This window comes from Kwoniella dendrophila, chromosome 4, assembly GCF_036810415.1.
Source record: "Kwoniella dendrophila CBS 6074 chromosome 4, complete sequence".
Classification (NCBI taxonomy): domain Eukaryota; kingdom Fungi; phylum Basidiomycota; class Tremellomycetes; order Tremellales; family Cryptococcaceae; genus Kwoniella; species Kwoniella dendrophila.
Genome location: NC_089479.1, coordinates 1633966 through 1659336, shown reverse-complemented (window position 1 = coordinate 1659336; position 25371 = coordinate 1633966). Strand labels below are relative to the sequence as shown.

At 38.2% G+C, this 25371-nt stretch overlaps 7 protein-coding genes across 7 annotated transcripts; 1 reads left to right on the top strand and 6 right to left on the bottom strand.

Moving 5' to 3' along the window:
* Positions 1-130: 130 nt before the first annotated feature.
* On the top strand, positions 131-2709 carry L201_003717 (aspartate-tRNA(Asn) ligase; the record flags this gene model as incomplete). Its single annotated transcript, XM_066219470.1, has 10 exons — positions 131-425; positions 553-645; positions 707-834; positions 897-986; positions 1061-1138; positions 1211-1288; positions 1363-1522; positions 1591-1677; positions 1792-2104; positions 2310-2709. The coding sequence occupies 10 exons, from the start codon at positions 131-133 to the stop codon at positions 2707-2709; spliced, it is 1722 nt and encodes a 573-aa protein (XP_066075567.1).
* A 372-nt stretch (positions 2710-3081) lies between these two features.
* L201_003716 (uncharacterized protein) lies at positions 3082-8611 on the bottom strand (the record flags this gene model as incomplete). The annotated part of the gene is made up of 17 exons (XM_066219469.1): positions 3082-3166; positions 3244-3981; positions 4073-4189; positions 4263-4326; positions 4433-4649; positions 4726-4895; positions 4972-5333; positions 5397-5497; positions 5568-5633; positions 5700-5769; positions 5832-5905; positions 5982-6226; positions 6307-6658; positions 6708-6925; positions 6981-7307; positions 7366-7729; positions 7850-8611. 17 exons carry the CDS (start codon positions 8609-8611, stop codon positions 3082-3084), a joined length of 4332 nt encoding a protein of 1443 aa, XP_066075566.1.
* A 769-nt stretch (positions 8612-9380) lies between these two features.
* Positions 9381-12001, bottom strand: L201_003715 (uncharacterized protein; the record flags this gene model as incomplete). Its single annotated transcript, XM_066219468.1, has 11 exons — positions 9381-9493; positions 9570-9779; positions 9850-10396; positions 10458-10550; positions 10606-10747; positions 10811-11113; positions 11274-11445; positions 11505-11600; positions 11665-11755; positions 11827-11856; positions 11918-12001. 11 exons carry the CDS (start codon positions 11999-12001, stop codon positions 9381-9383), a joined length of 1881 nt encoding a protein of 626 aa, XP_066075565.1.
* A 1030-nt stretch (positions 12002-13031) lies between these two features.
* L201_003714 (uncharacterized protein) lies at positions 13032-13945 on the bottom strand (the record flags this gene model as incomplete). The annotated part of the gene is made up of 2 exons (XM_066219467.1): positions 13032-13849; positions 13921-13945. The coding sequence occupies 2 exons, from the start codon at positions 13943-13945 to the stop codon at positions 13032-13034; spliced, it is 843 nt and encodes a 280-aa protein (XP_066075564.1).
* Positions 13946-16804: 2859 nt separating this feature from the next.
* Positions 16805-18156, bottom strand: L201_003713 (uncharacterized protein; the record flags this gene model as incomplete). Its single annotated transcript, XM_066219466.1, has 7 exons — positions 16805-16932; positions 17002-17064; positions 17136-17389; positions 17476-17597; positions 17663-17891; positions 17998-18028; positions 18099-18156. The coding sequence occupies 7 exons, from the start codon at positions 18154-18156 to the stop codon at positions 16805-16807; spliced, it is 885 nt and encodes a 294-aa protein (XP_066075563.1).
* Positions 18157-19250: 1094 nt separating this feature from the next.
* Positions 19251-20277, bottom strand: L201_003712 (uncharacterized protein; the record flags this gene model as incomplete). The annotated part of the gene is made up of 6 exons (XM_066219465.1): positions 19251-19470; positions 19566-19636; positions 19703-19796; positions 19885-19900; positions 19976-20063; positions 20266-20277. 6 exons carry the CDS (start codon positions 20275-20277, stop codon positions 19251-19253), a joined length of 501 nt encoding a protein of 166 aa, XP_066075562.1.
* A 1105-nt stretch (positions 20278-21382) lies between these two features.
* On the bottom strand, positions 21383-24775 carry L201_003711 (uncharacterized protein; the record flags this gene model as incomplete). The annotated part of the gene is made up of 1 exon (XM_066219464.1): positions 21383-24775. One exon carries the CDS (start codon positions 24773-24775, stop codon positions 21383-21385), a length of 3393 nt encoding a protein of 1130 aa, XP_066075561.1.
* Positions 24776-25371: the final 596 nt, after the last annotated feature.

The following is a 25371-nucleotide window of genomic DNA, read 5'->3' as shown; positions in this document are numbered from 1 at the left end:
GAGCTAGTTTCAGAGGTTAGAATGTTGAAATATCCCATTTGACTCGTTCACATTCCTTTCACAAATATTTATATCTTGTACTTCTTATTGTTCCGTTTACCCATTGACAGATAAGCGAACCAAAATCAACATGTCAGAACCAGGAATTCAAGAAGTAAAAGCTGTTGAAGAAGCTACCACAGCAGCATCAACAAATACACCTGCACCAACAGGAGAAACACCGGTAGCTGAAGGTGAAACTCCAGCTGGACCAACAAAAGGAGAATTAAAGAAAAGAGCAAAAGAAGCTGAAAAAGCTAAAAAAGCTGCTGAAAGAGCTGCAAGAGAAGAAGAAGAGAGAAAAAAGAGAGAAGCTAAAGAATCTCAAGATAATGCTAAGCAAAACTATGGAAAATTACCTTTACATCAAAGTCAAGAGAGAAATGGTTAGTCTATGTTTGGTTTTCAGGCATCTGTTGTCCCAATAATGGTTCGAATTGAAGCAAACACAATGATAGCCTCTGCAATGACAATCCCTCTTAGTAATATACTGATATTATTCTACATATATAGGACGAAAGTTCCTCAAATTCACCGAACTTTCAGAAGCTTCAGTTGGTCAAAGGGTGGTTTTCCGTGCTAGAATGCACAACTCTAGAGCTCAAGGTAAGTTGCCTGAATCATCTTGTTTGAGTAGTGCATTTCAATTTATTTATGATCAACCTAGGTGCCAAGATCGTTTTCCTCGGTTTCAGACAACAAACCCATACTCTTCAAGGTGTACTTGTGGTCTCAGGTGAAAAAGATGAAAACCAAGTATCGAAACAAATGCTTAAATTCGCTCAACTCATCCCTGTGAGCTGAGTGGCACGCTTTAGATTTCGCGGTCATAGCTGACATTAGACGATGTTATATAGTCCGAATCTATCGTGCTTGTAGAAGGTATCATAAAATCTGCTGAAGTCAAAAGTTGCACAATAACCAACTATGAAGTTGGAATTCACAAAGTGCGTGGTTGCCTTATATGTGTAGCTGGCTTGGCAGAAATCATGATGAGTTGCAGCTGATATAATCTGTACAGCTTTTCACCGCCGTAGAAGTTGGAGATCTTCCTTTCTCAATCGATGATGCTTCTCGTGCTGAAGCTGACTTCGAAAGAGTGAGTCTTCGCAGCCACAGATAGACATCAGTTTCTGATGTATCGTAGCTGACATGACGACTACGATTTTAGGCTGAGAATGATGAAAACCTTCAATTCTCTCGAGTTGCTTTAGCAACTAGACTCGATAGCAGAGTGATGGATCTTAGAGTAGGTGTCATATTGTTGTCTTGAGATGTCACAAAGATAGCTAATCAACACCTATTATCCTTGCGATTGCTTAGACACCTACCAACCAAGCGATCTTCAGAATCCAATCTGCCGTCGGTCAACTTTTCAGAGATTACCTCAATTCCCAAGGTTTCATCGAAATTCACTCTCCTAAACTCCAAGGTGCCGCCACTGAATCTGGTGCAAGTGTATTCAAAGTACAGTATTTCAACAGTAAGTCAGCTGGCTTTTTGCGTACCCATTGTGTACTACAGCTGATATGCAACCATCGCATTTTGCAGGTACCGCTTTCCTTGCCCAATCACCTCAATTAGCTAAACAAATGGCTATCGCTGGTGATATGGAAAGAGTGTATGAAATTGGACCTGGTAAGTGATAAGCAATATCAAATCCAGAATTCCCCTGGTCCTTGTTCCAGTTCGACTCGAAGTCAGCCGATTGCGTATACAGTTATGCTAATTTCTTCATATCCACTTATATAGTATTTAGAGCAGAAGATTCGAATACACATAGACATATGACAGAATTTATGGGATTAGATTTAGAAATGGCTTTCGAAGAGCATTATCATGAAGTTTTAGAAGTTTTAGATGAAATGTTAAAGAACATTTTCAGAGGATTAAAGGAGAACTATAAACATGAAATTGAAACTATTAAAAAACAATTCCCACATGAAGATTTCTTGTTTTTAGATGAAACCTTGAAATTACCTTTCAAAGAAGGTATCAAAATGTTGAAAGAAGCTGGAGCTAAAGGTTCTGATGGTCAAGAATTAGGCGAATTGGATGATTTGAGGTGAGTCATTGTTTTACGCAGATGTGGAGGAAAGTGGGGCACGGAGAAAGGAGAAGGGAGAAAGGGGAAGAGAAAAAGGGGGGGGGGGCAGGAAGAAAAGGCCAAAACAGATGTGCAATAAAGGGGAGGTAGGAAACAAATGCGAATGGAGCGAAAAAAGAAGAAGCATAAAACTAACTTTATATCATTTTTCCTGCACCCTTAGTACTGAAAATGAAAAATTCCTTGGTCGACTTGTACGAGAGAAATACCACACAGATTACTTCATCTTGGATAAATTCCCATTAGCTATTAGACCATTTTACACTATGCCTGATCCCACAGATGAAACATTATCAAATTCATATGATTTCTTTATGCGTGGTGAAGAAATTTTATCAGGTGCACAAAGAGTACACGATATGGATTTCTTAATTGAAAGAATGAAATCTGTTGGTATTGATCCAAATTCAATGCAAGGTTATTTAGATGCTTTTAAATTAGGTGCTCCTCCACATGCAGGTGGTGGTATTGGTTTAGAAAGAGTCGTAATGCTTTTCTTAAAATTAGGTAATATCAGAAGAGCTTCTCTCTTCCCTAGAGATCCGAAGAGATTGACTCCTTAGATGGAAACGAATCAATGATTGAAAGAAGAAGTGACAGATAATTTTAAAAAGTATATATGTAGATAGAGGATATATCCTAAAAAAATGCATAATAAATCATGTCTTGTCCCGAAGGTGGCAACGAGGAAAGCAAACTCAGCGTGATAGTTGTGATACATAAGCAAGGTGTATCATGAAAACTGAGGATCTATAATTATGCAGGGTATTTTATGGTGTACAACTGAATGAGTATGAAATAGGATCTTACAGATAGGTTGCCATGCGGGAGAAGCGGTCGAGGAAGGGAGAATAGACAGAGAGGGGACAGGAATGTAAATCGTCTAAATTTGAACTTCTATAAAAGGTTGAAAAGTATATCTAACGAGACTTCCCTCATTCTACAGTATATCCAACTAATTTACTTGGAGTTCTAACACTTTTCACTTTCCCATTCTCATCCGTCTGCCACTGTACCTCCCTGAATGTAAAGTGAATGTCTATAGATCAGTATAAAGATGTACGATTGCAGTGAAAATTTTATCAGGTTGAACTCACCTTAGTTGATTCCTTGATATTTTCCTTTTATGTTTTGGTCTTTCTCCACCAGGAGCAGACGAAGGAGGTAAAATCGGCGTTGGTGTTGGCATTGGTGTAGGTAGGTTATTGTTGGAAATGATGGGTAAAGGTGGAGGAGGCATATTTCTAAAAGAATCAATTTGAGATTTACTGGATATGGATGATCTTTGATGTGATGCTTTATCTATTGATGATATTGATCTTACAGTTGAGAATGGTGATGATGATGATTGAGTGGATTTCGTTTTGGTTATTATCTGACTTCTGCTTTGAGTCGTATTTTGAGGAATAACATTTTCTGACATTGTTCTTCTCATTGAGGAATCTCTATGAGACTGTCCACTTTTTCCTACAATATTAAGAGTTTGGTTATCTTCTTCTTCTTCAGGACTTTCCGATCTTCTAGCTGATAAAGCAACGGGGTCAAGTGAATCACTGCCAAATAATAATCCAGGTAATATTTCTTTAGCTAATTCCCTGACCAGAACTGCACTATCTTGTTTGCTCAATTTTTCGACTATATCATATAGTCCGAATCTTGATATTAAAGTTGATCTATCAGGATGAGAATCGCATACTACTCTAGTCAACCTCAACAAGTTCAACTTGATAACTGCTTTAGTTGATTTTTCTAATGTATCTGCTAATCTTGAGTAAAATTCCGAATGAGATATTGATGAAGTCAATGAAGTGGATAGTCGTAAGATTTTGATAAATCTATGATTGATTGAAGATGAAATCAGCTATGTGATCAAACGCTCAATGGCAGCTGACCATGCCAATTAGTGCGGAAAGAAGGTAGACTTACGGATCTAATATCCCTTCAAACGATACACCGGATGCTGAAACAAAGCACTTGACCAAACTGTCAGAAGCTGATTTCTCCAAGAGAATGTCTTCAACCCTGGCAGTTTCATCCTGCATCCTATAGATTGACTGTCAGTTTTTGCAAGGATAGCGATAGAGCAACATGTAGCTGAGGTGGAATTTTGACTGACCATGTTAAAATCGCATCTAACGCGGATACTTGCCAATATGGATGGGAGAGCAGATCAAGGTACACTATAAACATACGGAATGGTGATCAGCGATCTCTTCGATCGTACTTGTTCCCGTTTATCGACAACGGCTCGGTACCATATAGACAATGAAAGAGCGATGTACTTACAGTTCAACCCCTCATATCTCCATAACAACCTTCTACTGACCTTACCAGCATTCGCAAGATCACACAAAATAGGTAAAGCAAGTTGTTCAGCTTGGGACTTGGATTGAATCACCTTTTTCAGCAATGGTATGATACCACTTGAAGCAGCTTCTTCTTGTCTTGATTTAGAAAACTTAGTCATTGTATATATAGTTTGTAATAAGTTTGAAACGATCTCCTATATCAAACATGAATCAGTATACCCAGAGAACACGATATATTGGCTCGCGTAAAAGTTCTTCTAGTTAGCTCACGGTAGCAAAAGAACCTTTCATATTTCTAGATAATATGCCGACTAATATTTCCATACCGTTCGAATTTTGTAGTACTTCAATTAATTGAGGAGCAGTAGAAAGATGTTTGATAGCTTTGATAGCGAGAACTAGCAATTTCCCATGCAACAAATCACAAGCTTTGAGTATGCCTAAGCCAGTTTCTGTCTGTCAGCTGTATTGTTCGCCACACGTTGGCTGACCTGAAAAACCGTGTCAATCACTCACGACTCATGATACTTCTATCAGTGAAACCATCCCGTATCCGCTGATCACCTTGAGCAACCTGACAGAAAAGCAATAAAGTGCTGACAGTTCTACTGATTGCGAGCTCTAGTTCCTCTTTTTCGGCTTGTTCCGCCTCTCCATCGGCGCTCTTCAGTGTGTCATCCTTGAGAATCGATAACAAAGCAGTTGATAATGGATCAAGAATACCTTCTCTGACAAACATTCGCACGAAATCAGGCTTTGGCGTCGGGGATTGTAATTCGAACACCGAGGATATGCCTTGCAGTGAGGATAGTACTAGAGTCTTATTCAGAGCATAATCTTCATCCAGCAGTTCCACTAAGATCCGCAAACCACGACACCTGCAGCAGAAAGATGTAGCTTAGCACCATACTATTTATTCATAATTGAAACTCCTCACTCACGAGATGAACATCTGTAGAGTCAATGCTGAACTAGTTAACTGCTGTATGAAAACAGAGGCCTCCAGTCTGGTTTCTAAAGAGTGTTTTTTCGATGTATATGGCTGTATGAAAATTGACACGTCAGTACAATCTATACTCTATGGACGGTGGAGCAGAGACGGTATAGCTCACAATTATTACAGGTATGCCACCAATCAAGCAGAACGATTCCAACATCTCCACATCGGATGTAACGATCTAAGTGATAGATGGAAGTTCAGCTTATTTTTCTCATTGCAGTGAATAAATAGCTGACAAACTCACATGATTCACCAGTCTCAGTAATCTAACTGCAACATCTCTGCTCAATCTTGATTCAAGAACTTCGAGAACACTATATGAACCGAATATGTTGGTAAACATACACCTCTCCATCGCGGAATCGCTAGTACTCACGCCAGCATACCATGCTGAGAGACAAAATGCGCTTCTAACGCCATCTCCGAAGCAGTGGTTTCAAGTAACGCCAACTAAGAACAAAGCGCCCGAGTGCCAGATTATCAGTATGGAAGTGCCGTTATAACGTATGTTCGGATCATCACTTACAAGCTCCTCACAGTTGTTCTTCAGCACCCCTTGAGGCGTGCTTGGCGTCAAGCTTTCTATCAATTTGTTGACATTGGCGTGTAAAGTAGCTCTCTTATCTCGCAGCAGAATCGCTTCAAGGTCTTCTGCCACAAAGTCATCTTCAATCTCCGCAAATGGGTCATGGTCTTCATCAGCCTCATCCGATGCCCAGGACACGTTTGATCGTCGAGTCAGCTGAAGAGAGTGGGACCGAGGCTTCAAGTCTACATCAAGGGTAAGCAATTGGCACTTATGGCTGTTCTGATGTATGACTGATAACATCAGTAATGAAAATTTCACTCACCGCTAGATTGAGCAGGCTGGACACCTTCAAAGATATCATCATAATCTTCATCCGACTCCATATACTTGTTCAGTTCTAGTAGACTGTCATTCTGATCAGCCGCATTGGGTGTATTCTTACCTCTTAACGAGCTCTGCCTTGATGAGGGCGGAGATCGAGCTTGCGATCTAGCGTTTGGTGTGGCTGGAACAGGTAAAGTAGGTGAAGCGGTTCTATGGGCCGAAGGAGGAGGTTGAAGAGGTTTTGAGGGGGCAGATGATGATTTATGAGGTGTCGAAGGTAATACGGGTGATAGTAGTACTTTATGTATGTCATCAGGATGCATTATCCCTCTTCTTCCGGCAGATTTTAGCTATAATTGTTGTCAGTACTAAATCACTAGGAAGGTAGATATAGCTCACCTTCAAATTCGCGAATTTGGTTTTCAAGCCACTTGCATCCTCATCCAACCCAATATCGGAGTAATCATCTTCGTGGCTTGCTGGAATAGATTTGGCAGGAGCAGAAGATTTTGTTGATACCAATTTTGGGAAGTGCCCATCCGCCAGAGAAGGTAGATTCGCTGGTCTGAGTGTTTTCTGATTCAGGTCTTCACTTGCAGCAGATTCCTCCCGTCGATCTACAGTCGATTTTTGTCAATCCCACTATTCGCGCATGGCTTATCGGACACTCACGAGTAAGCTTCTTGGATAATGTGATATCCGCAGCAAAGTCATCATCCCAGCTTTCTCCATCACCTTCACTTTCTTTAGCTCTATTCAATACGTCACTAACATGCAGATTCTTTCCGATTAATCCAGCTTGCGTGTTGGGCATCGGTAGGCCTGAAACAGCAGGTAAGTGAGAAGAGATGGCATCTCCTGATGATCTTGACGGTAAAGCGAATAATCCAGGTCCCATGGGTCCATTCGATTCTCCTCGTTGACGAACATTCGAGACTGATTGCTTACGCGGTTGAGGAAGAGGAAGGCGTTTCATAGTGCCTAAAGCTTTAGGTGAAGCTGCGAACGGTGATTAGTCGTCTATTAGTTGATTCAGTAAAAGGGCATAACAATTCACCATTCAACGCTTCATTCCATTCTTGCACTCTTTGAACGGCTTCGTCGTATACTGTCATAGGCTTTTTCGCTCGTACAGTACCACCACTCGCCCCTGACCCAGTCGATGTCATGCTATTCTGGTTACTACTCGTTGACTTTCTCTCGTTTAATCTAACGGTATCTCTTCCGCCTGAAGATACCCTTACTGACCCAGCTCGAGATTGCGGTCGACTGGGTGTAGGTGGTTTAGGTTGAACTGGTATCGAAGGAGGCTCATCGGATTTTTTTACACTCATCATCCATGGATGTCGAAGTAGCTTCTTTGCCGAGACTCGAAGATTCGGATCTTTCTGGAAACAATGGTAGAGAAAATCTTTGACAATCTGTAACGGGGAGAGTAGGAGAAAAGCGAGACATGAAGTGTATGATGAATTGTAAGGATATCAGGTGAATCAGCTATATGAAATCGCGATATACTGAAAGGGATCCATTGATTGACTTACAGGACTAGCTCCATCAGGTATTTTCATACTTTCATCTTGAACGATTCTCCATAAAGCCTGCATTGGAGCTAAATCACCATAAGGTGGTTTACCTTCCAACAATTCTACTATGACACAACCGACTGACCAAATATCTGATGCAGTTGAAGCACCATTTTGTTCTATGACTTCAGGTGCCATCCAATATGGTGATCCAACAACTTCATTATCATTTTCTTCTTGTTCTTTCTTTTGCTGTTGTCCACTTTTTAACGTAAAAGTATTTTGGTTTGAAGTAGAAGATTGTGGTTGTTTTTTGGAAGAAACACCAAAATCAGCTAATTTAATTGAACCATCTTTATTTGTTAAAATATTTGCACCTTTTATATCTCTGTGTATAACACCTTGTTCATGTAAATAAATTAAACCTTTTAGGACTTGTGAGATATATACAGCAATTAACGATTCAGGAAATTTACCAAATTTCTTTAAAATAGTTTGTAATGATCCATTTTCACAATATTCTAAAACTATAAATAAATTTTCTTTATCCCTTGCAAAACCTTTATATTTCACTATATTTGGATGATTCAAATTTTTTAATAGATCTATTTCTGACATTATATCTGGGATTGAACTTGCCGGTAAACTCAATAAAGAGATTGATTTTATAGCTACTGTTTCACCAGTCAAAAAGTTCAGAGCTCTATATACTGATCCAGATGCTCCTCTCCCCAATATATCCCCCAATTGATAATTCGATAAAGCGACAGCGGCGGCCATGCTGCATGCTGATCCTGGGTGTTGTTGATACGACTGAGACTTTGAATAGAATTGTGAAGAACGCCAGCAGCTACGTCGATTCCCTTGAAGAGGATGAGTTATGAGGTAATTTGAAAACGAATTATTCGAGATTTACGCATACATAGTGAAGAAATAGCAAGAAACAGCTTATGAGCCTTAAATGATGGATGAGGTGATTGACTGGACTATACGTGTATGATGTGTACTGTATGATTTGATGGATGTTGAGGTCTGTGCGAAGGTTGATGATGGGGGGCTCCAGAAGAATAACGATGAACAACGATCTAAAGGGGAGGAAGCGTGAGACTCGTTTGTGAAGCTGAAGCTGAAGCTGATAGTACTTCTATATACTTGTATCTCTCCCTCTCGATCTAGTGGCTATAAGGATAGATTGCGCATCTTGCGATCCATGATATGCGAAAACAAATGAGCTATGTATAGCGCATGACGGTTGTTAGCTGAAACACTGAATACAACCTGATCATTCTAAGATACAATCTCGTTATTTTCTGTTTCGCATATTCAGACTGTCCCGACGCGTCAAGCTACTAAGCTAAGTCGAAACAAATCAAGCTAGAATGCGATCACGTGAGGAATCTATTTAAGCGTTTAAGAGAAGCACAAATGTTATGTATGTATAGACATAGATTTTCGATAGTAGATGATAATGTATGCATATGATGAGATGATGCTTTTTGCTATACTCCACTGTTCATTTGATATACCTCATCTCGCAATCCGATATTCATTACGACGATTTACATATATCCCCTAATGTCTGTGCTATAGCGGGTGGGAATCTAAAAGCGCCTAACGAAGGACCGAACTTTTCGCCTATTCGCCTTATAGCATTTTCGCATGCTATATTTTACATTATTAGTTAACAAGTTCAACATAAAGTGTCGCATTCGCATTGTTTGGAGTTCATATTACTTACAATTCTTAGCTGCACCCATTTCTCTTCCTATCTCTCCTGCCGCACCTTCTCTAGCTTGTCCCAATAAACCAGCTTGACCCATCAGTCTACCTTCCAATGAGATGATTGATGATCTGACACGGACTATCGCTTCTAAAGATGCTGAAAGGAGGTGCTGTACATAACCATATGTGTCTTCTTCTATTGATGATACAGCAAAAATGGTAACGACTTGACAAGCAGGATTAGCTTTATGTTCGGTAGGCTGACTATCATCGTAGCGAATTGCAAATCAACTCACCCTCAATGATCCTTTGTCCCAGTAACCAATCACTGGCATTTGCATTCAATCCTCTTATAGCCCATTCTTTACCCATCCAATCATGTATACTTTGTTTATAACCTCTAGCTTCACCTAAAACACTTTCGCCGATTGGAGTTGCTTCTATTTTACCTACTACTTGGCCTTGAACTTGTTCAGCTTTTTGTAGTGCTAAATTACCTACTTGAGCTACTTTAGCTACAGGCTCAGGTGGAACAGATCTTATAGGCCCATCTAAAACTCCTTTCAGTCCATATGTCGATTGTTTCTTGGCTATAGGTCTAAAGATATCGCCTTGTTTTACAGCGATAGATCGAGGATCAGGGGCAGATGGTCTTGCTGGAGCTGCAGTACTATTAGCACTAGGAGGGATCGACACCAGCTGAGCGTTGATTTGACCTAGTTGTAGTAAAAGTGCTTGCCATAATTCCGTAGTCAGATTTGGTGTATTGGCGATATCAGAGAAGAAAACCTTTCGTTGAGCGGGAATGTTAGAGATACGCAATAACTCCATCAAGGTGAATTGCTAAGAACGAGAATGCTGTGTGTCAGGATATATCCATATTTGAGTATTCTCGCGAACTCACCAAGTAATATGGATTTTGTGATTTTAACGCTGTAATAAGGTATCTTTGAGGCGAAAGGGGAGATTTTTGGTAGAATGCGTCAAAGTTGAGAGGCTGGACCCACAATATCAGCTTCACGAAGCTGTTTAATAGTCGTTCGACCACTTACTTGGGTGACATATGGTATCATAGCTTTTACAGGTAATTGTAGGATCGTCAAGGCCACGAGATTTAATACAAGTAATTGAGGGGCTAATGACCAAGCTCCAGGTGCACGAGTTGACGATCTGGCGAATGATCCTATAAAAGGTCTATGAAAGATGCTACACTTAGTGTCTCACTCTTTGTGTACAGGTAACTATATATTCACATACCGTAAGAACAATGCCCAAATCCTCCAGTTAACCCATTTCCAAACATATCCCCTTAAAACCAGTCTGTACGCGAAAGGAACGACTAATGACCAGACGAACGTCAATGACAACGAGTTAGATGTATCGAAGGTGAGAGCATTGAAAATGGAATTTTGAACTGCTTGTGCAAACGGTATCTTCTTTCTTGGCCACACGGGTTTCAATTTGTTGTTCAGGATATCTCTAGCACCTATTATAAGGAATAAAGCTAGATTGGATGCGCAAAGAACCACTCTTCTTTCGTTTAATGCGAGTTTGTGTCGACTAAATAAGATCTCGAGATAAGCGAATAACGTTTTATTTGAAGACAGATTGATAGCACGATATATGTTCAATCGGGGATAGGTAGTGAACAAGGGAAGTGGTAAATCCAGTCAAAGGCACAAGGAGATAATAACTTGAAAAGAATGGGATTAACGCTTACGTAGTTGAACTAAACAAAGCTAGATTGTCTGTGCCGACTAATATACACCAAGAGTTTGATATTGTGAGACTAAAGATAGCATAGCTGAATAAGAGTGCTATTGATCTTTCATTCCATAATGAGGAAATGAATAAACCTAATAGAGTATCTCTTGAAGAGGGTTTAGGTGGTTCTATAGAATGAAGGGTTATTAGTTGACTTAACCTTGAGTCCGGTTGTTATAAAGCTTACGAGTGATGAATGATTTTCTTATTCTAAGTAATATAGCTAAAGACACAAATACAGGTAACGATAGTATTATAGCTAATGGTATTTTACTGAATAAACCTATCTGAAAATATTAATAATAGCTTTCACATAAATATTCAGGAGTAATGCTGATAACACTTACCCGTGTAAAGTACTATCGAAGTAGAAAGAACAACTGATATCCATGCACCAGCTCTCCAGGCGAAAGACATATACCGTTTCCCTAGGAATTGCTATAAGCAAGTATAACGAACTGAATGTCAGCTTGAAATCTATCTTTCTCCCATATAGCTTTCGTACTTACTCGGTATTGCTTCTCGATTTTCGCCAGTGGCTACACCAGGTACATTAGCTTCAATCTTCGCTCAAACTATCGAGTGGTATAGCTGACTTACCGGTAATGGCGTTACTGGCTGCTTAGCGGGTGCATTATTTGTATTCAGAGATGGAAGTGGAAGAGCTTGAACGACTGAAGCCATTGTTGATGAAGTACAGTTGTTTGGTCTCAAGGATATAATTGCCCTTGCACTCTTCTAACAATATCAAGCTCTTTGAATATGTCTCTGAATGGGACTATTGGAATGCCTAAAGGAATTGCAATTATGGAGAGGATCACAATACTTTTTACGTCAAATGTAGGAAAATCAAAATCCCAAGTCTAGTTCTCGCTCGGAGAAGAATCCGTCGCGTAATACGAAGTGAGTGGCACGTGGCACAATGACCTGCCCGTGAAAATACGTATTATGTGTTTGGCAGGGGCAATCTTGGGTCATATCTCAAGAGAAGTTAAATATGATTCTAACGCAACTATAATCATATGCATACCACCAGCTGGACTAAATCGAGATCCTTTAGTATGTACTTGCAAGAGGAAAGGAAACGAACTATTCAGCTCCGATATCGTCTTGGTTAGTTGATGATTCTTTTGCCAATTTGACAAGAAAATCTCCAGCTAATCTGGCTTCTGCTAGTTTGGTCCCGTCACCAATACCTGGTGAAAACATCATAGGCGGATATCTTTGCTCAAATAGCGATAAAAAACCACTGTCTCTTGTCGTCTCATAGAGTTCTGGTATATTGAGATAACTTTGCTCCGGGGTACCCATAGCGAAATACAGTATGATGATAGTTTTGGCTTATATGTCACTTGAGATCATCTGAAATTTCAAGATTTCAATATCGAATAAGCCAGGAATAATTGAATGTATGGCGATAAAAGGTTCTCTATAAAGAAAATCGATTGTTTTTCTTATACTATGCAATCTGTACGCCTTCTCACCAAAAGAAGTCAAACTGATAGCTTCATCATACAGGTCTCGAGTGGTTATTTTTGTAATTACATTATAAGCGTCTTCTAGAGAAGGTAAAAGCACTCGGACATGAATATACATATTACATTCGTTCTACTATTATATCTATCGTGTGCTCATAATCACTAAGTTCAGGGTTTCATGTCAATTCATGCAATTGTACGAGAAGATAGATACGAGCGGAAAATATTGAGAGAAGCTATGAAAGTTTGGCAGCCCACCTGGTGAACATATCACCTGTATTTGCTGCTTCCACCACTTGTCTATCTTTGTTGATAAAATTAGTTAAATTAGAAGGTTTGTAGATATCATAAGTACCATCTGACTTGATTCTATCAAGAGTTTCTTGCTCACTTGGAGAAAGTTCTCGATTAGGATACTTGAGGTTTAGCTTCTTGCGTTCCCAGACTTGTTCCATATCACTTCTGATATCACTTGGGATCAAGGATAGTTCCTTGATCATGTCTGGAATATCAGAGTTCCCGATAGTTTCAGGCTTATCATATATAGTGTCAAAGGTTCTAACATATGCCCTATGAATCATTACTCTTTTACCGAGATCTGTGAGTTCAAAATAACCATCTTGTCCTTCATTTGTCAGTTTTGCAATTGTGTCGAAAGCTGTATCTAAGTCGGGATATATAACATGTCCTTTCGTTGACCATTTGATAAATTGATTCTTAGTGTCTTCGGTCTCAGTTCGTCCTGAAGTCTTAGACTTTCCCCACTGACGTGAAACTTTACCCCACTCTCTTGCGTACTTTGATTTAAGAGTTCCAGCATCTACCGCATCGATCATGACTTGAAAAGCTGCTTCTCTGAATTGAGAAGTCGTGTCTTCTTTATGATAATCTTCAATAAGAGAACTTGCTTTGATAGGGAAAAAAATGCCTGAAGACCTTTTGTCTACAACACTGTAGATATGACCAGTCGGAGGTGTATACAAGGTCCGGATTTCATCTACTGTTGCTGTGGCTTTTGTCCTCAAAGCGTTCCTGTTCTGTTTTTCTGAAATGGCTGGAAATATAACATGTCAGCGGGAAACAAAAGGGTGCAATACAATATCAGCCTGTTCTATGGATGCTCACGTTGTAGTTCTGATGTGTTAGACATGGTAGGAGGATTCATTGGAATTGTCAGCAAAAGGTGTTGGTGGTTGTAAATGATTGCCGGTATATGTAGAGTTATGGTGTTGATATACTTTTCGTTGATTGTCGTGGCCTCGCAGGATTTATATGTTCTCATTGCGGTGTAAAAGGTTGGTTTAACGGTTCTCAGCAATATCAGCAACGAAGGGCTTCGTGGATGATGAAAGGTGATCGATGAAAAAGGATATTACGGAATCCTTTGGATTCTCCACTTGAAAGGCCTTCTTCTTCTTTGTGTATGTCATACGTTGTAACTCCAATTGTGTAACGAGGATAAGGACATATTCCTAATCAACATAGTCGTCATGTTTGTTTTTTCGGCCGGAACTAGCTTTTCATCACTATTTCTTGATGTCACATCGATTGTATAGCATGGGATTTGTTGTTGTGCGTTCTTATTTTTTATGTCAAACTGGCGAAGTAGTACCAGGCTAGTATGCTTGTTGCATCAGATAATGTACTGTACGAAGTACAATCCTGAAGTTGAATATAGGTAGTGCGCAAGACACCGTATTCGGTCCATGACTGATTTCTGATACCAGATCGCAAAAGGCTAAAACATCCAACCACAACCTATCTCCTTCATAGTCATATTAACGACTACAAAGAACAAGAAGGATGATGATGGCTGCACAAATTGCCACAGCTTTGTCGATTTGTTCCTAATTTAATTGAGGGATTGATTCACCCCAGTTACATATTGAATGAGCATAGCTAGCGCAGGTCCATTCATCGCCTGAGTAACAGTAAGGAACTGCTGATTGTTGGGAGCTGATTGATCATAATTATCTACGAATCGAGTCATATTGAAATGACCTTGAGGATTTGAGAGAGAAAACGAAGATCGAAAGTGGGGGAAACTGGTGGATGCTGCGGATTAACAAAACCTGACTAATTAAAGTATACAACCTTCAGATATATATGATATTGGCGTATTTGCTAAAAGCGAAACCAAGCGAGATGGGATAATGTTATCATCGATTCTAGCAGAATAATCAATTACTCACGAGGTATTCACAATCATAGTTCATTCGGATTATTGATTACTAACAGGTCCAACCCTTCTCCACACCTTTCCAGACTCCATAATCCAAACATCTCTAAGTCAAGTCATGACATAGAAGAGGACATGCAAGGGAGGGCGCTTGCGTCCGACCAGAATAGAAGCGAGCTGAGGCCGTAGGTCTCAGCGAAGCGAAAATTTGAGGAGTCAAATATCCGAAGGATATTTGGCGACGAAAATTTTCACCTTATGCAGGGCTGGATTTTCCAATTAGCAAAGAAACTTGTGAAGAAGCTGATTGAACTCACGCAATGCTAATCTTCTCTGTATCGTCCAATTTTGCTCTTTGTCCCAATTTCCTAGCGTGGCGAGGCACAGTGATGATCACGGAATTGATAGCAGAAAGGTATAATTGATTGTTTTTGTTAATTTGAGTTGAGTGATGAGGATCATTGTACTGTTTCAATGTACGTCAGTGGTAGTACATCGCCTATATGTATGCCGCGTTAGATGAACATATGAGATCCACATGATAGCTTGAAAGCGTGAATATCAGTCGGTATTGAAGAGGTCAGAAATCACAATGTGATGCTGCCTGAACCTAGAGTATGATATGTGAGATTAGTTGATATGCGTGTAACTAGGTAAGTGTGCAGGTGAAATGTTCCAATCAGTGGCAGCTGTTGCGCCACTATCCTATCTGGACACGTTGAGCTTGTGTAATGGGTTGAATATATGCATATCACTGTGATGGCTCGAGCAAAAACTTAGCTGGGGTGAATATAATGTTACATTGAAGTAACAGAAACACGATTGAATATTGAAAAGACTGATTTAATTGTGAATGATAGAATCTCCTTCCCTTCGTCCCGGTAATATCCTCCTGCTGCAAGATATTCGCCTATGACCTCCACATAGTCAACTCTATGAGCTCGCGCGCTTTGGCGCGCGTTCATTTAGAGTGGAGGGCTTGTAGGGGACTTAGGGAAACCATAACACCGATCCCCTTTTCTATATAATCCCAATCCGCAAAAATGGTTTTGTTCTTCCTTTGTGAAATAGGTCGCTCTTGTCCGGGGGCAACCCTGGACATAAGACAAAATTGGAACGATACAGAGAAGATTAGCATTGCGTGAGTTCTCAAGCGCATCGTTAGCATGAAACATGCTTACGTAATTGTGCTCGCCAGCCCTGCATAAGGATGACAAACTCTGAGCGGAGAGGTGGTTCTTCGGAACCAAATATTTTTTTTTACCACCCGCAAAACCTATCTAAGATGATCGTATAACGGACTAGGAGGTCGATGAGAAGGCAATTGCGTTCTTTCGCTCACTTGCCCTTGGTTTAGTACTCCGCTTGGCTTTGACATTCGAAAATGAGCAGCGTCTGTCTCTCTGGTACCCAGAGTGTCCACAGATAGGTCTCACCGATTCATATCAGCGTAGAAATACACGATGAATGTGCAAACGGAGCTCGAATCATGGAGAGAAGATCGTCTGCTACGGTGCGCCACACTCAAAGGAACCACACACAAGTGCCAATGTCTCACATTCCACATAAGCGTGCATGCATGCTACGCATGCATCTGCTTATATGCTGTAGTCGCCTTGTGATATCCGTGCATGCATATGTATGAGATGCTGTGTGTATGTGTCTATGTAATGCTATGTTTTAGTCTGATTTATTTGAGGATCGTGATAACAATGCCAGTATACCTTTGAGACGATTTATCACTTTGTGTACGATCCTGCCATATTACTATTTCATGATCTGCCTTGTGCATTCCTCAGAGCTGAAGTATGGACGGGATGACCCCGTCCATCACTTAGCATGCCCATTGATCTTGACCTTTACTCTGTCTTGTGGTTTAACAGGATATACGACTGGGAAAAAAGCTTTTTCGTCGAAAGTATAGGCGTCTGGTGAGACTTTGATGCAAAGATGTAGTACTGCAAAAATAGAATTGTGTGTATTTAGTATGATAACACCCAATCTTATCAACACTCAGGTTGACTTACAGATAGATGCGGTAAAAATGAGGAAAGATCCATATCCAGTCATCAAGTGCCAATAAGCGTGGCCTGCAAACAGATCAAACGAACAAGGTTGTCAGGCTTTTCTCTCTGTAAAAAGGTTTTCATCCATGACATACCTTCGACAAATATACCCAGTGGTCCAACCATATCTCTAATCTGCCTCAACTGCGCACAAAACAAATTATCTATATTCCAAATACCAAAACCTACAGCAAAAGTAACGACACCCCAAGCCATGGTTTTACCAATTTTAACTTTTGATGGATGATTAGGTGGTAATTTGAATGCTAAATATGCTGTTCTTGTTGTAGTTGTTATTAATATAATAGCGAATGCTATTTGATGATATACTGGATTTGGCAAGTATATGCTATATCGATATGTTAATTTCAGTATATATATATATTATGTTGAAAAGTGATACATCATAAAGAAGATCGGAATAGAAAAACTCACTAGGAGATGGTAACGAATATATCCCAAGCTATCATTATTATAGGACCTATTATACCAAATTGCCAATCTAGTCCAGGTGAAGTTTCCAATATCAAAAAAGCAGCATACGATACAACATAAATCTATTGATATAGCTCAGCTTAATCATACTCCTTTTTGCGGTGATGAGTCATACACCATTACTCACCATGGGCAATTCATCCATTAATTGCCATTCCCATCTCAGACTCATATGAAATCCAAAACTACCTATACCGATCAAACTTAAACCTAAATAACATATACTGAATCGTTTAGGTAAACCATTATTTATAACTGAAAAGAATCCATATAAACCTAATAATATTGAAGGTAGATTCGTCAATGTATTTATAGTTTCTGCTATATATGGTGTATGTACATAATTGTTTTCGCACCTATAATATCAAGGTCAATTGTGTAAATCCTCTATCAGTATATGATGATTGATAATACTCTCAACAATCAATCACTTTGATTATCACAGTGAGAATGGTCACTTACCAATCGATTGTACTTGTATGTTCGCCCCAATCTACCGTGTCAATTGTCAAATCAGCATTATTCTATTTCTCTGTTTTTTTCATGTATAACCAAAAACTCACAACCATGAGATATCTGATCACCTCTCAGTTTATCAAATGCTCCATCAAAAGCACCCATTTCCTACTCGATATACTTTGTCGTGGATTTTGGGGAGATGTGACAAACCAATTTTCAAGCCTGTTTATCGCTTTCCTTCCCGGAATTGATGAGCACAGGTGTATACAACTGTGTAATAACTTGAACTCCTTCGCAAAAGCCTTGTCTTTTCTCTCCTTGTAACTTTTGTTTTGTTCCCTGATAAGATCTCTCACCCGGTCTTCTCGGAGGAAAACTTGCGAGGTTTGTCACTTGTTGTCGTACACTTTACTAATGTTTTTAGTACAAAGGAAGCGGTCGTCTGTGCGTGAATCAGATATACTTTGTTATGATCGATAAATAAACAACAATCGTCCAAGAGATGTAGGATGAAGTGTTTTCTGAGATTCTAAGTCTATATCAATTATTTATAGAACACTCAACATTTCACTCATGATATAATAATTAATCTTTCTCCCATAGGTCAAATTGGGATTTTCGACTTCTCATTATGCAGTCCCTACTGCCGAATTTTGATTATCAACTAATTTACTACGTAAGCATAAAAACATCTCAAAATAGCTTTACAGCATCCCATGTGGGAGGAATAAATCAAAGCCGCAGATATGACGAAATAATTAGGTACTAGTACTGTTCATAAACGGTAACTCTATCCTGAATTAAACGGCCGAGCGATTTAACGGGGTATGTACCATAAAATGTAATGTTTGATCGGAATTCCCACAGTTCGTTCGTGACAATGAAGTATGGAAATACTACGTGGAGATCGATTACATTCACCTCAACACCGGACAAGAGCTTTCTGAGCTTTAAATCGTGTTTTGCAAGTGACGAGACGATATTATAATGATTCATATTATTATTTAAATTGTCTACAGGCTTTGTTTGTTGTATTGAGCTATTTCTAATTATAAGATATATAAGAGGAATTTTAAGCTACCATTGATTATTATAAATGCCTTTTGCTTGAGATATTTCTTATTTCCATTCTTTCCATTTCTTCTCATTCTCTCTTCTTCAATGGAGCCGTTCCACAACAACTGAACTGAGGTATATATTCAGTTCTGTTCTCGATCTACTACCTGCTTCCTCTTATATGATCTGATTGAGCTCGCTTAAGCTAATTCACCACTCAATCTATCACCTCGGCTGATTGATCTATAAGCAATGAACAAGATGACACCGAAACCGAAACTGATCAAAATAGTTGTGATCCATCCAAAGGCTTCAGCTGAAACGTTTTGAGAACAGTAAGTTAAAGTTGATGAACCACATCTTTGGCCACCTCCTAAAGCAGCTGTGAAAGCGGCTGTTGAAGAAAGCCAGAAGATCCAGCTATAGAAACATTAGGTAGTCAGCTGCTGTTCATTCTGCGATGATACCGGGACAGTATTGAAAGAAATGTTTTGATCGAAATATTTAGTACTCACGTTAAAGCGAGCCAAGCCAAGTGACTGGCAATTGAAGCAACGAAACTCAAGAATGCAGCGTAGAAAGCGGCCTATACACATTGAGAGAGATTATCAACTGGATTGCACACGCTAACAGAATACGAAGAGTCACGTACGATGTAAGCAGCTGAGAAAAATACGGTCCACCATGAAACGAAAACCAAGAACTTGAGTCTATCTCGGATAGAGTGTGAAGGGTATGTATCGTGACTGTAGAGGGAATCATGAGTCAGTTCATGCTGTTGTTGCAGTGTTTGGCCGATTTGATAAGAAGGGAAATGAAGTAACGAATACTCACTCATTGTATCGGGAAACTATCGTTAAGAAGTAAAATCGCAATTAGCATATTAGATCTAAACATCTCTTCTGAATAGAGTTAAAGAACTCACCCAACCAAGCAGTAATACAACCTTCAATTAAAGAAAAGAAGAGCAATAAACCGAAAAAGATTGGGTGACCCCGTCTGATGTGAATTGACTGTTATTCAAATGTCGTATTCATCGAGTTTCGGTGTATTTCCAACAACACATATCATCGGATTCCATGTATCGGTCGTGACGATGGATATTCAGAAATATAGGTGAATGAGCAAGAAAATAGCAAAAGTAAATTCATATAATCAGCGAAAATCGATCAATTAGGTGGCAATAGCATCAAAAAAGAGAAAAAAAAAACATACAGAATCAGCCATTTTCGATTGTATATATTCTACTTGTGAGTTATCGCAGTGATGAGAATGAAATTTGAAGGAAAGTGGTATATGTTATAAGAATTATATAGATAATATAATGGGCGATGATTATGATTGATGAAGAATGAAAGAGAAAAACAAGTTTTCAGTCTCAGACAAATAGACAAAAGGTCAATAATGGTCATGTCAGGACAATCAATCGAACCACCATAAAAAGAAGGTTGAAGTAGTACTGTAAGTAATTTTCTCATTTCGGTTAGTGTAGTATGTAAAAACAACGACCGACGTCATCACGTTGTATTTACGTAACCACCCATGGTACGGTAATACATTCCTAAAACAGTATATAGTAGTCTAGTATACAGCCTACGCAGCTTTTTCGCTTTTTATCATGACGTTTCTCTATGATGCATTCAAACGTACTCATTCAGATAGACTCAGTCTCAGTCATACTCGTATGTAGGGTAGTCACTGATCTCTATACTGTATTTTACAACATGACTACGTACAGATTAGATCGATTAGAATATGTACATATTATTATTGATGAATCGCTTGGTGATTGAAAAATGAAAATTTACAAGATATTCCGATGTTTTTATATGCTTAAAGTTACGTTTTGAGCCGTAGTATATCACGATGATGGTTCATGACACGGTTTAAGGGATTCCCGGCTTCGGATGTGCATGTTTTTGCTTTGTTCCAATTGTCTGGACCATATCGACTGTGATGAACATTTTTTTTTGTATATATAGCCTAGTGATTGGTGAATACCTACAAAGTTACGATAGGACCAATAAACTACGGAAAAGTAGTGCAATATGAGTCGTCTCTGTCATTCACTCCATCATCCTAACATAACCCTTGTCTTGCCCCTTTCTCCTACACGACATCCATATAGCGTAGTGATATGTGGTCATCAATGATCATGCATAACATGTGTAAATGGAAACTAAATGCTGTATGTAATGTAATGTGTATGAGATTCCTTCGTCGTGATATGCGTTGAAACGATAAAATACGACATGAAAGTAAAAGAAGATAATGCTATACAAAAAAAGGAAAAGCAGAAAAGAGGTGTTTATAAGCTTCTCACGAGAACAATTTATAGTCTACTTTCACTATATTTAACTTGACGAGCTGCTTTCATCTTTGATCTTCTTCTATCTTTTCTTTGGATTTTAGCCTTTTCACCAACTTGACCAATTTTCACTTGAATTTGAACATGATTTTGATTTTGATTTTCATTTTCATTCTGATCTTTTGATAAATCTAAATTATGATGATTTACATTTTTAGGTAAACTTCTCTTTCGTGATCTAACAATTCTTCTCAATATTCTACCTTTTCTAACTACTTGACCTCCTTCTTCAAGTACACTATAAATTTTTCTTTGATTGATCCATTCTTGATTTTTTTCTTTTATAACATTTTCACCTAATATAGATCTTCTTAATGATCTTCTTAATCTACGATCTAATCTTAACTTTCTTCTAAATTCAATTGGTCTAGCTAAATCATCTTGTTTTAATAAATTTTCAGATTTTTCTAAAATTTCTTTATCCAGATTGAACCTTTGAATTTGCGCATCTGTATTCAAATCATTTTCGATAAGTTTATATGAATCGCCAGAATTTGATTTTCCATTATTAATAACACCATTATCACTCCTAATTGATATACCTAATGATTTTCTTCGATAATTTTGTATACCTCTGACGATTTTTCTACTAATTGGATCTAAAGCAGGACCATATTGTTCGAGAATTTCTAAACAACCTCTTAAATCGCCTGAACCTCTTAAAGCTTGTGCTGTAACGTTGATAGCTTTTCGATCTAACTCAATGTCTAAATCTTTCAAATCGGTGTAACACAATAAAGCAGCTTCACTATAATAACCAGAATTGCTATAAGCTTGAATTATAGCTGTTACACTTTCTAATTCTAATCTCTTATCATCAATTTTATCGAGTTTATTGTTATTGTTATTATTATTGAACGCTTTAATCTTTTCATAAGCTTTTCTAGCATTTGAAGGTCTTTGTAATTTACTCCAACCAACTATTAAAGTTAGATACATTGATTTAGTTATTTGTACACCAACTTGATCAGCTAATAATAATAAATCTTGAGCTTGATACATTAAACCAGCATCTGAATAACCCCTCATTAAAGCGATAAAATGTCTTTGATCAGGTTTATATCCTCTTTGAATCAATGAATTCCAAACTATTCTTGCAGAAGGTAAATTCGATATTCGAGTTGATGTCATGGCATCGTATCTTAATCTGTTGACTAAAGATCTTGATCCAGATTTTGAATCTATAGATTTTAATGAATCCAATATACCTTGTAAGGATTTCTGGAATTTTGGTGATAATGTTAATCCACCTGTTGGTGAATTTGTATTTGGTAACGTTGATGCTTGTATTTCTCTATTGAACAATTTCTTTGATCTAGTTATCTCGTTAACAGCACTTTGTATGATTGAATCTAGTAAAGATTGCGTGGGTTTCAAATTTGACATATTGATTATTCTATCCACTAAATATGCTAAATCCATAGGTTTATATTGTATAGATCGTTTGACGAAATCAATCACAATCTTCAAGGTTAGATCGTTGGGTTCTACATGATGTCGATGTAACAATGCTAAACCAGATTTCAACCCTTCTAACCCACGTTGTTCAGCTAAAGCACCTATCAAAAGATTCATAGGTTGAACATCTAGTATGACTCCAGGTGGTAATGCCCATTCCGACCTATCAGCAGACTCGAAAATCAATACAGCTTCGTCCAAAAGGTCTAATCCATTCAAAGCTCTTATCAAAGTAGTGATAGTTTGACCATTTATACCTGCTTTTCCAGCTCTCATATCTGCCCAAAGTTTCCTAATACTATCTAAATCACCAGTTTGACTATATAAATCAAAAACTAATCCTGCAGTAGCTAAATTGGGTTTTATCAAATCACTATAATTCGATTTTGGAAATTGATTAATATCAATTACTGATTCTTCATTTAACGCCTGATCCCAATTACTTAAATCGAATCTTCTTGAAAGTTGTTTAGCCGCTTGATATTCTTTAGCTTCCATTCTTAATCTAATTAAAGCATTCAAAAGTCTAGCAGAAATTGGTATACCTAATTTTTCAATATCATTTAAAACTCTTTTTTCTAAATCTAAATCATATCCTAAAGCTCTATAACCTCTTAAAATTGATAATTGTTGAGTTGAATAATCTGAAATACCACTTTTACTTGCTTCTCTAACAATTTCTCTTGCTGTAGGTAAATCACCGATTTCTAAATACGATTGAACTAAATGATTATATGATTCTGCATTAGGTATTAAATTCAATTCTGAATATAATTCAAACATTCTAGGTACTTTGGAAGATTGATGTATACCAAAATGTGCTTGCATGTAAATTGATATTAATTCTGAAGTGAAATAACGATTTGGAAAACTTTCAGGATTGAATAGATCAATGATTAATTTCCATTGATAACTAAATGATAAATCTAATGCTAACCCATCAAAATTCACTATAGGACAATTTTTGAAAGATGATTGATTTTGATTTTCACTTTCGCTTTGATTTTGACGTATTTCATTGTTAATATGTTCTCTTAATCTATCTTGAAATACTGATGCATATAAAGTAGTTTGGTTTAATCTTGAACATAATTGTAAGAAATGTCTTAATATTTTACCTTTTAAATAATTTCCTTTATATTGATCAGTATAATTTTTACCACTTGGTATTGAAAATAAAATAGCTCTAAGAACTCTTAATGATTTTGAAATTTCATTCAAATTTAGTTTATTTAATAAACTTGGTCTTTCTTTTAAAACTCTATTTGATCCATGCATTAATGATCTTAATTCATGATGTTTTATATGACGATAATCATTTTGACGTAATTTCGTTATTGTTAATAATGCTAATAAAGGTTGAGAATATATTAATCCACGAAATGTTTCTAAAGGTGGTAAAGGTGATGGAGGTAATGAAGATAAATCATATGTATGTAACCATGAATCTAACCATTCCGGTAAAGGTTGATTTCTTCTTGATTGTTCCTGCTCAAAATCATACTCATCGGGATATACTGAGGATGTTGTGGTGGAAGATCGAGATTTTGATGAAGAGCGAGTTTCCAACAATTGTTTGCCTCTCTCACCTAAATCCTGCCATGGCTCTTGATTATATCGCGACGAAGATGGATGGTAATCCCGATTATCTTCAGCTAGAGCTAAAGCAGCATTTGATGTTACACCAGATGATATACCTCTCGATTTCTTTGTGGTTCCAACAGTATAATTACTACTATCCCTAGTATTCCTCCTTGAATCTGATCGAACATGCCGTATAGGTGCTTGAGCGGCGGCAGTTGCGCGAAGTATAGCTTGACGCGATGATTCTGCGGGAAGTGCTGGAGGGAAGGAAGAAGTGAGACGTCTCGCACATGCTTGACGTGTTGTAGATAGCATGTCGAGGGGGTTGGGCTATTATACGCTGCAATACCAGAAAGGTTAGATATGAGAGCCAATGAAAGTGGAGGGAATGCACTATAAGTGTATAAAGACGTACAGTATAGTACCAAGCATGAGTAACTCTCTTTTGCGTTTTTGTAGCCTTCTGACGATACAGTGCTAGTCGTCGATAGACTTCGTGAGGTATTTTGAGAGGTATAAGGTGTATTTTATGGAAAGAATGTCAGTATTATATTGATTTTTATTTCAAGATGTAGGAGCATTCCGGAAAAAAGTTGAAGACAAGTAACCTTTACTAAGGTTGTATAGTATGCAACAAAAGGGGTAACCAAAATAAATAAAGGGGATTATAGGAATGTTGTTTTAGAAAGTGGAGGAAGATCACCTATCTTACTAGTACGAGTCATGACGAAAAAGTAACAAATACTCTATAATAATACAATGATGCATGTATACATGTATACGCTACTTGTCTTCTTATTGTCTTTTAGCTTGAATCGTGTATACTAAGATTGTATCCAGGCTGTTCGAGTCGATTCAACATTGACTGGACCCTCCTCTATAGCTCTTCCCAAGTCTATACCGCGCCTTTC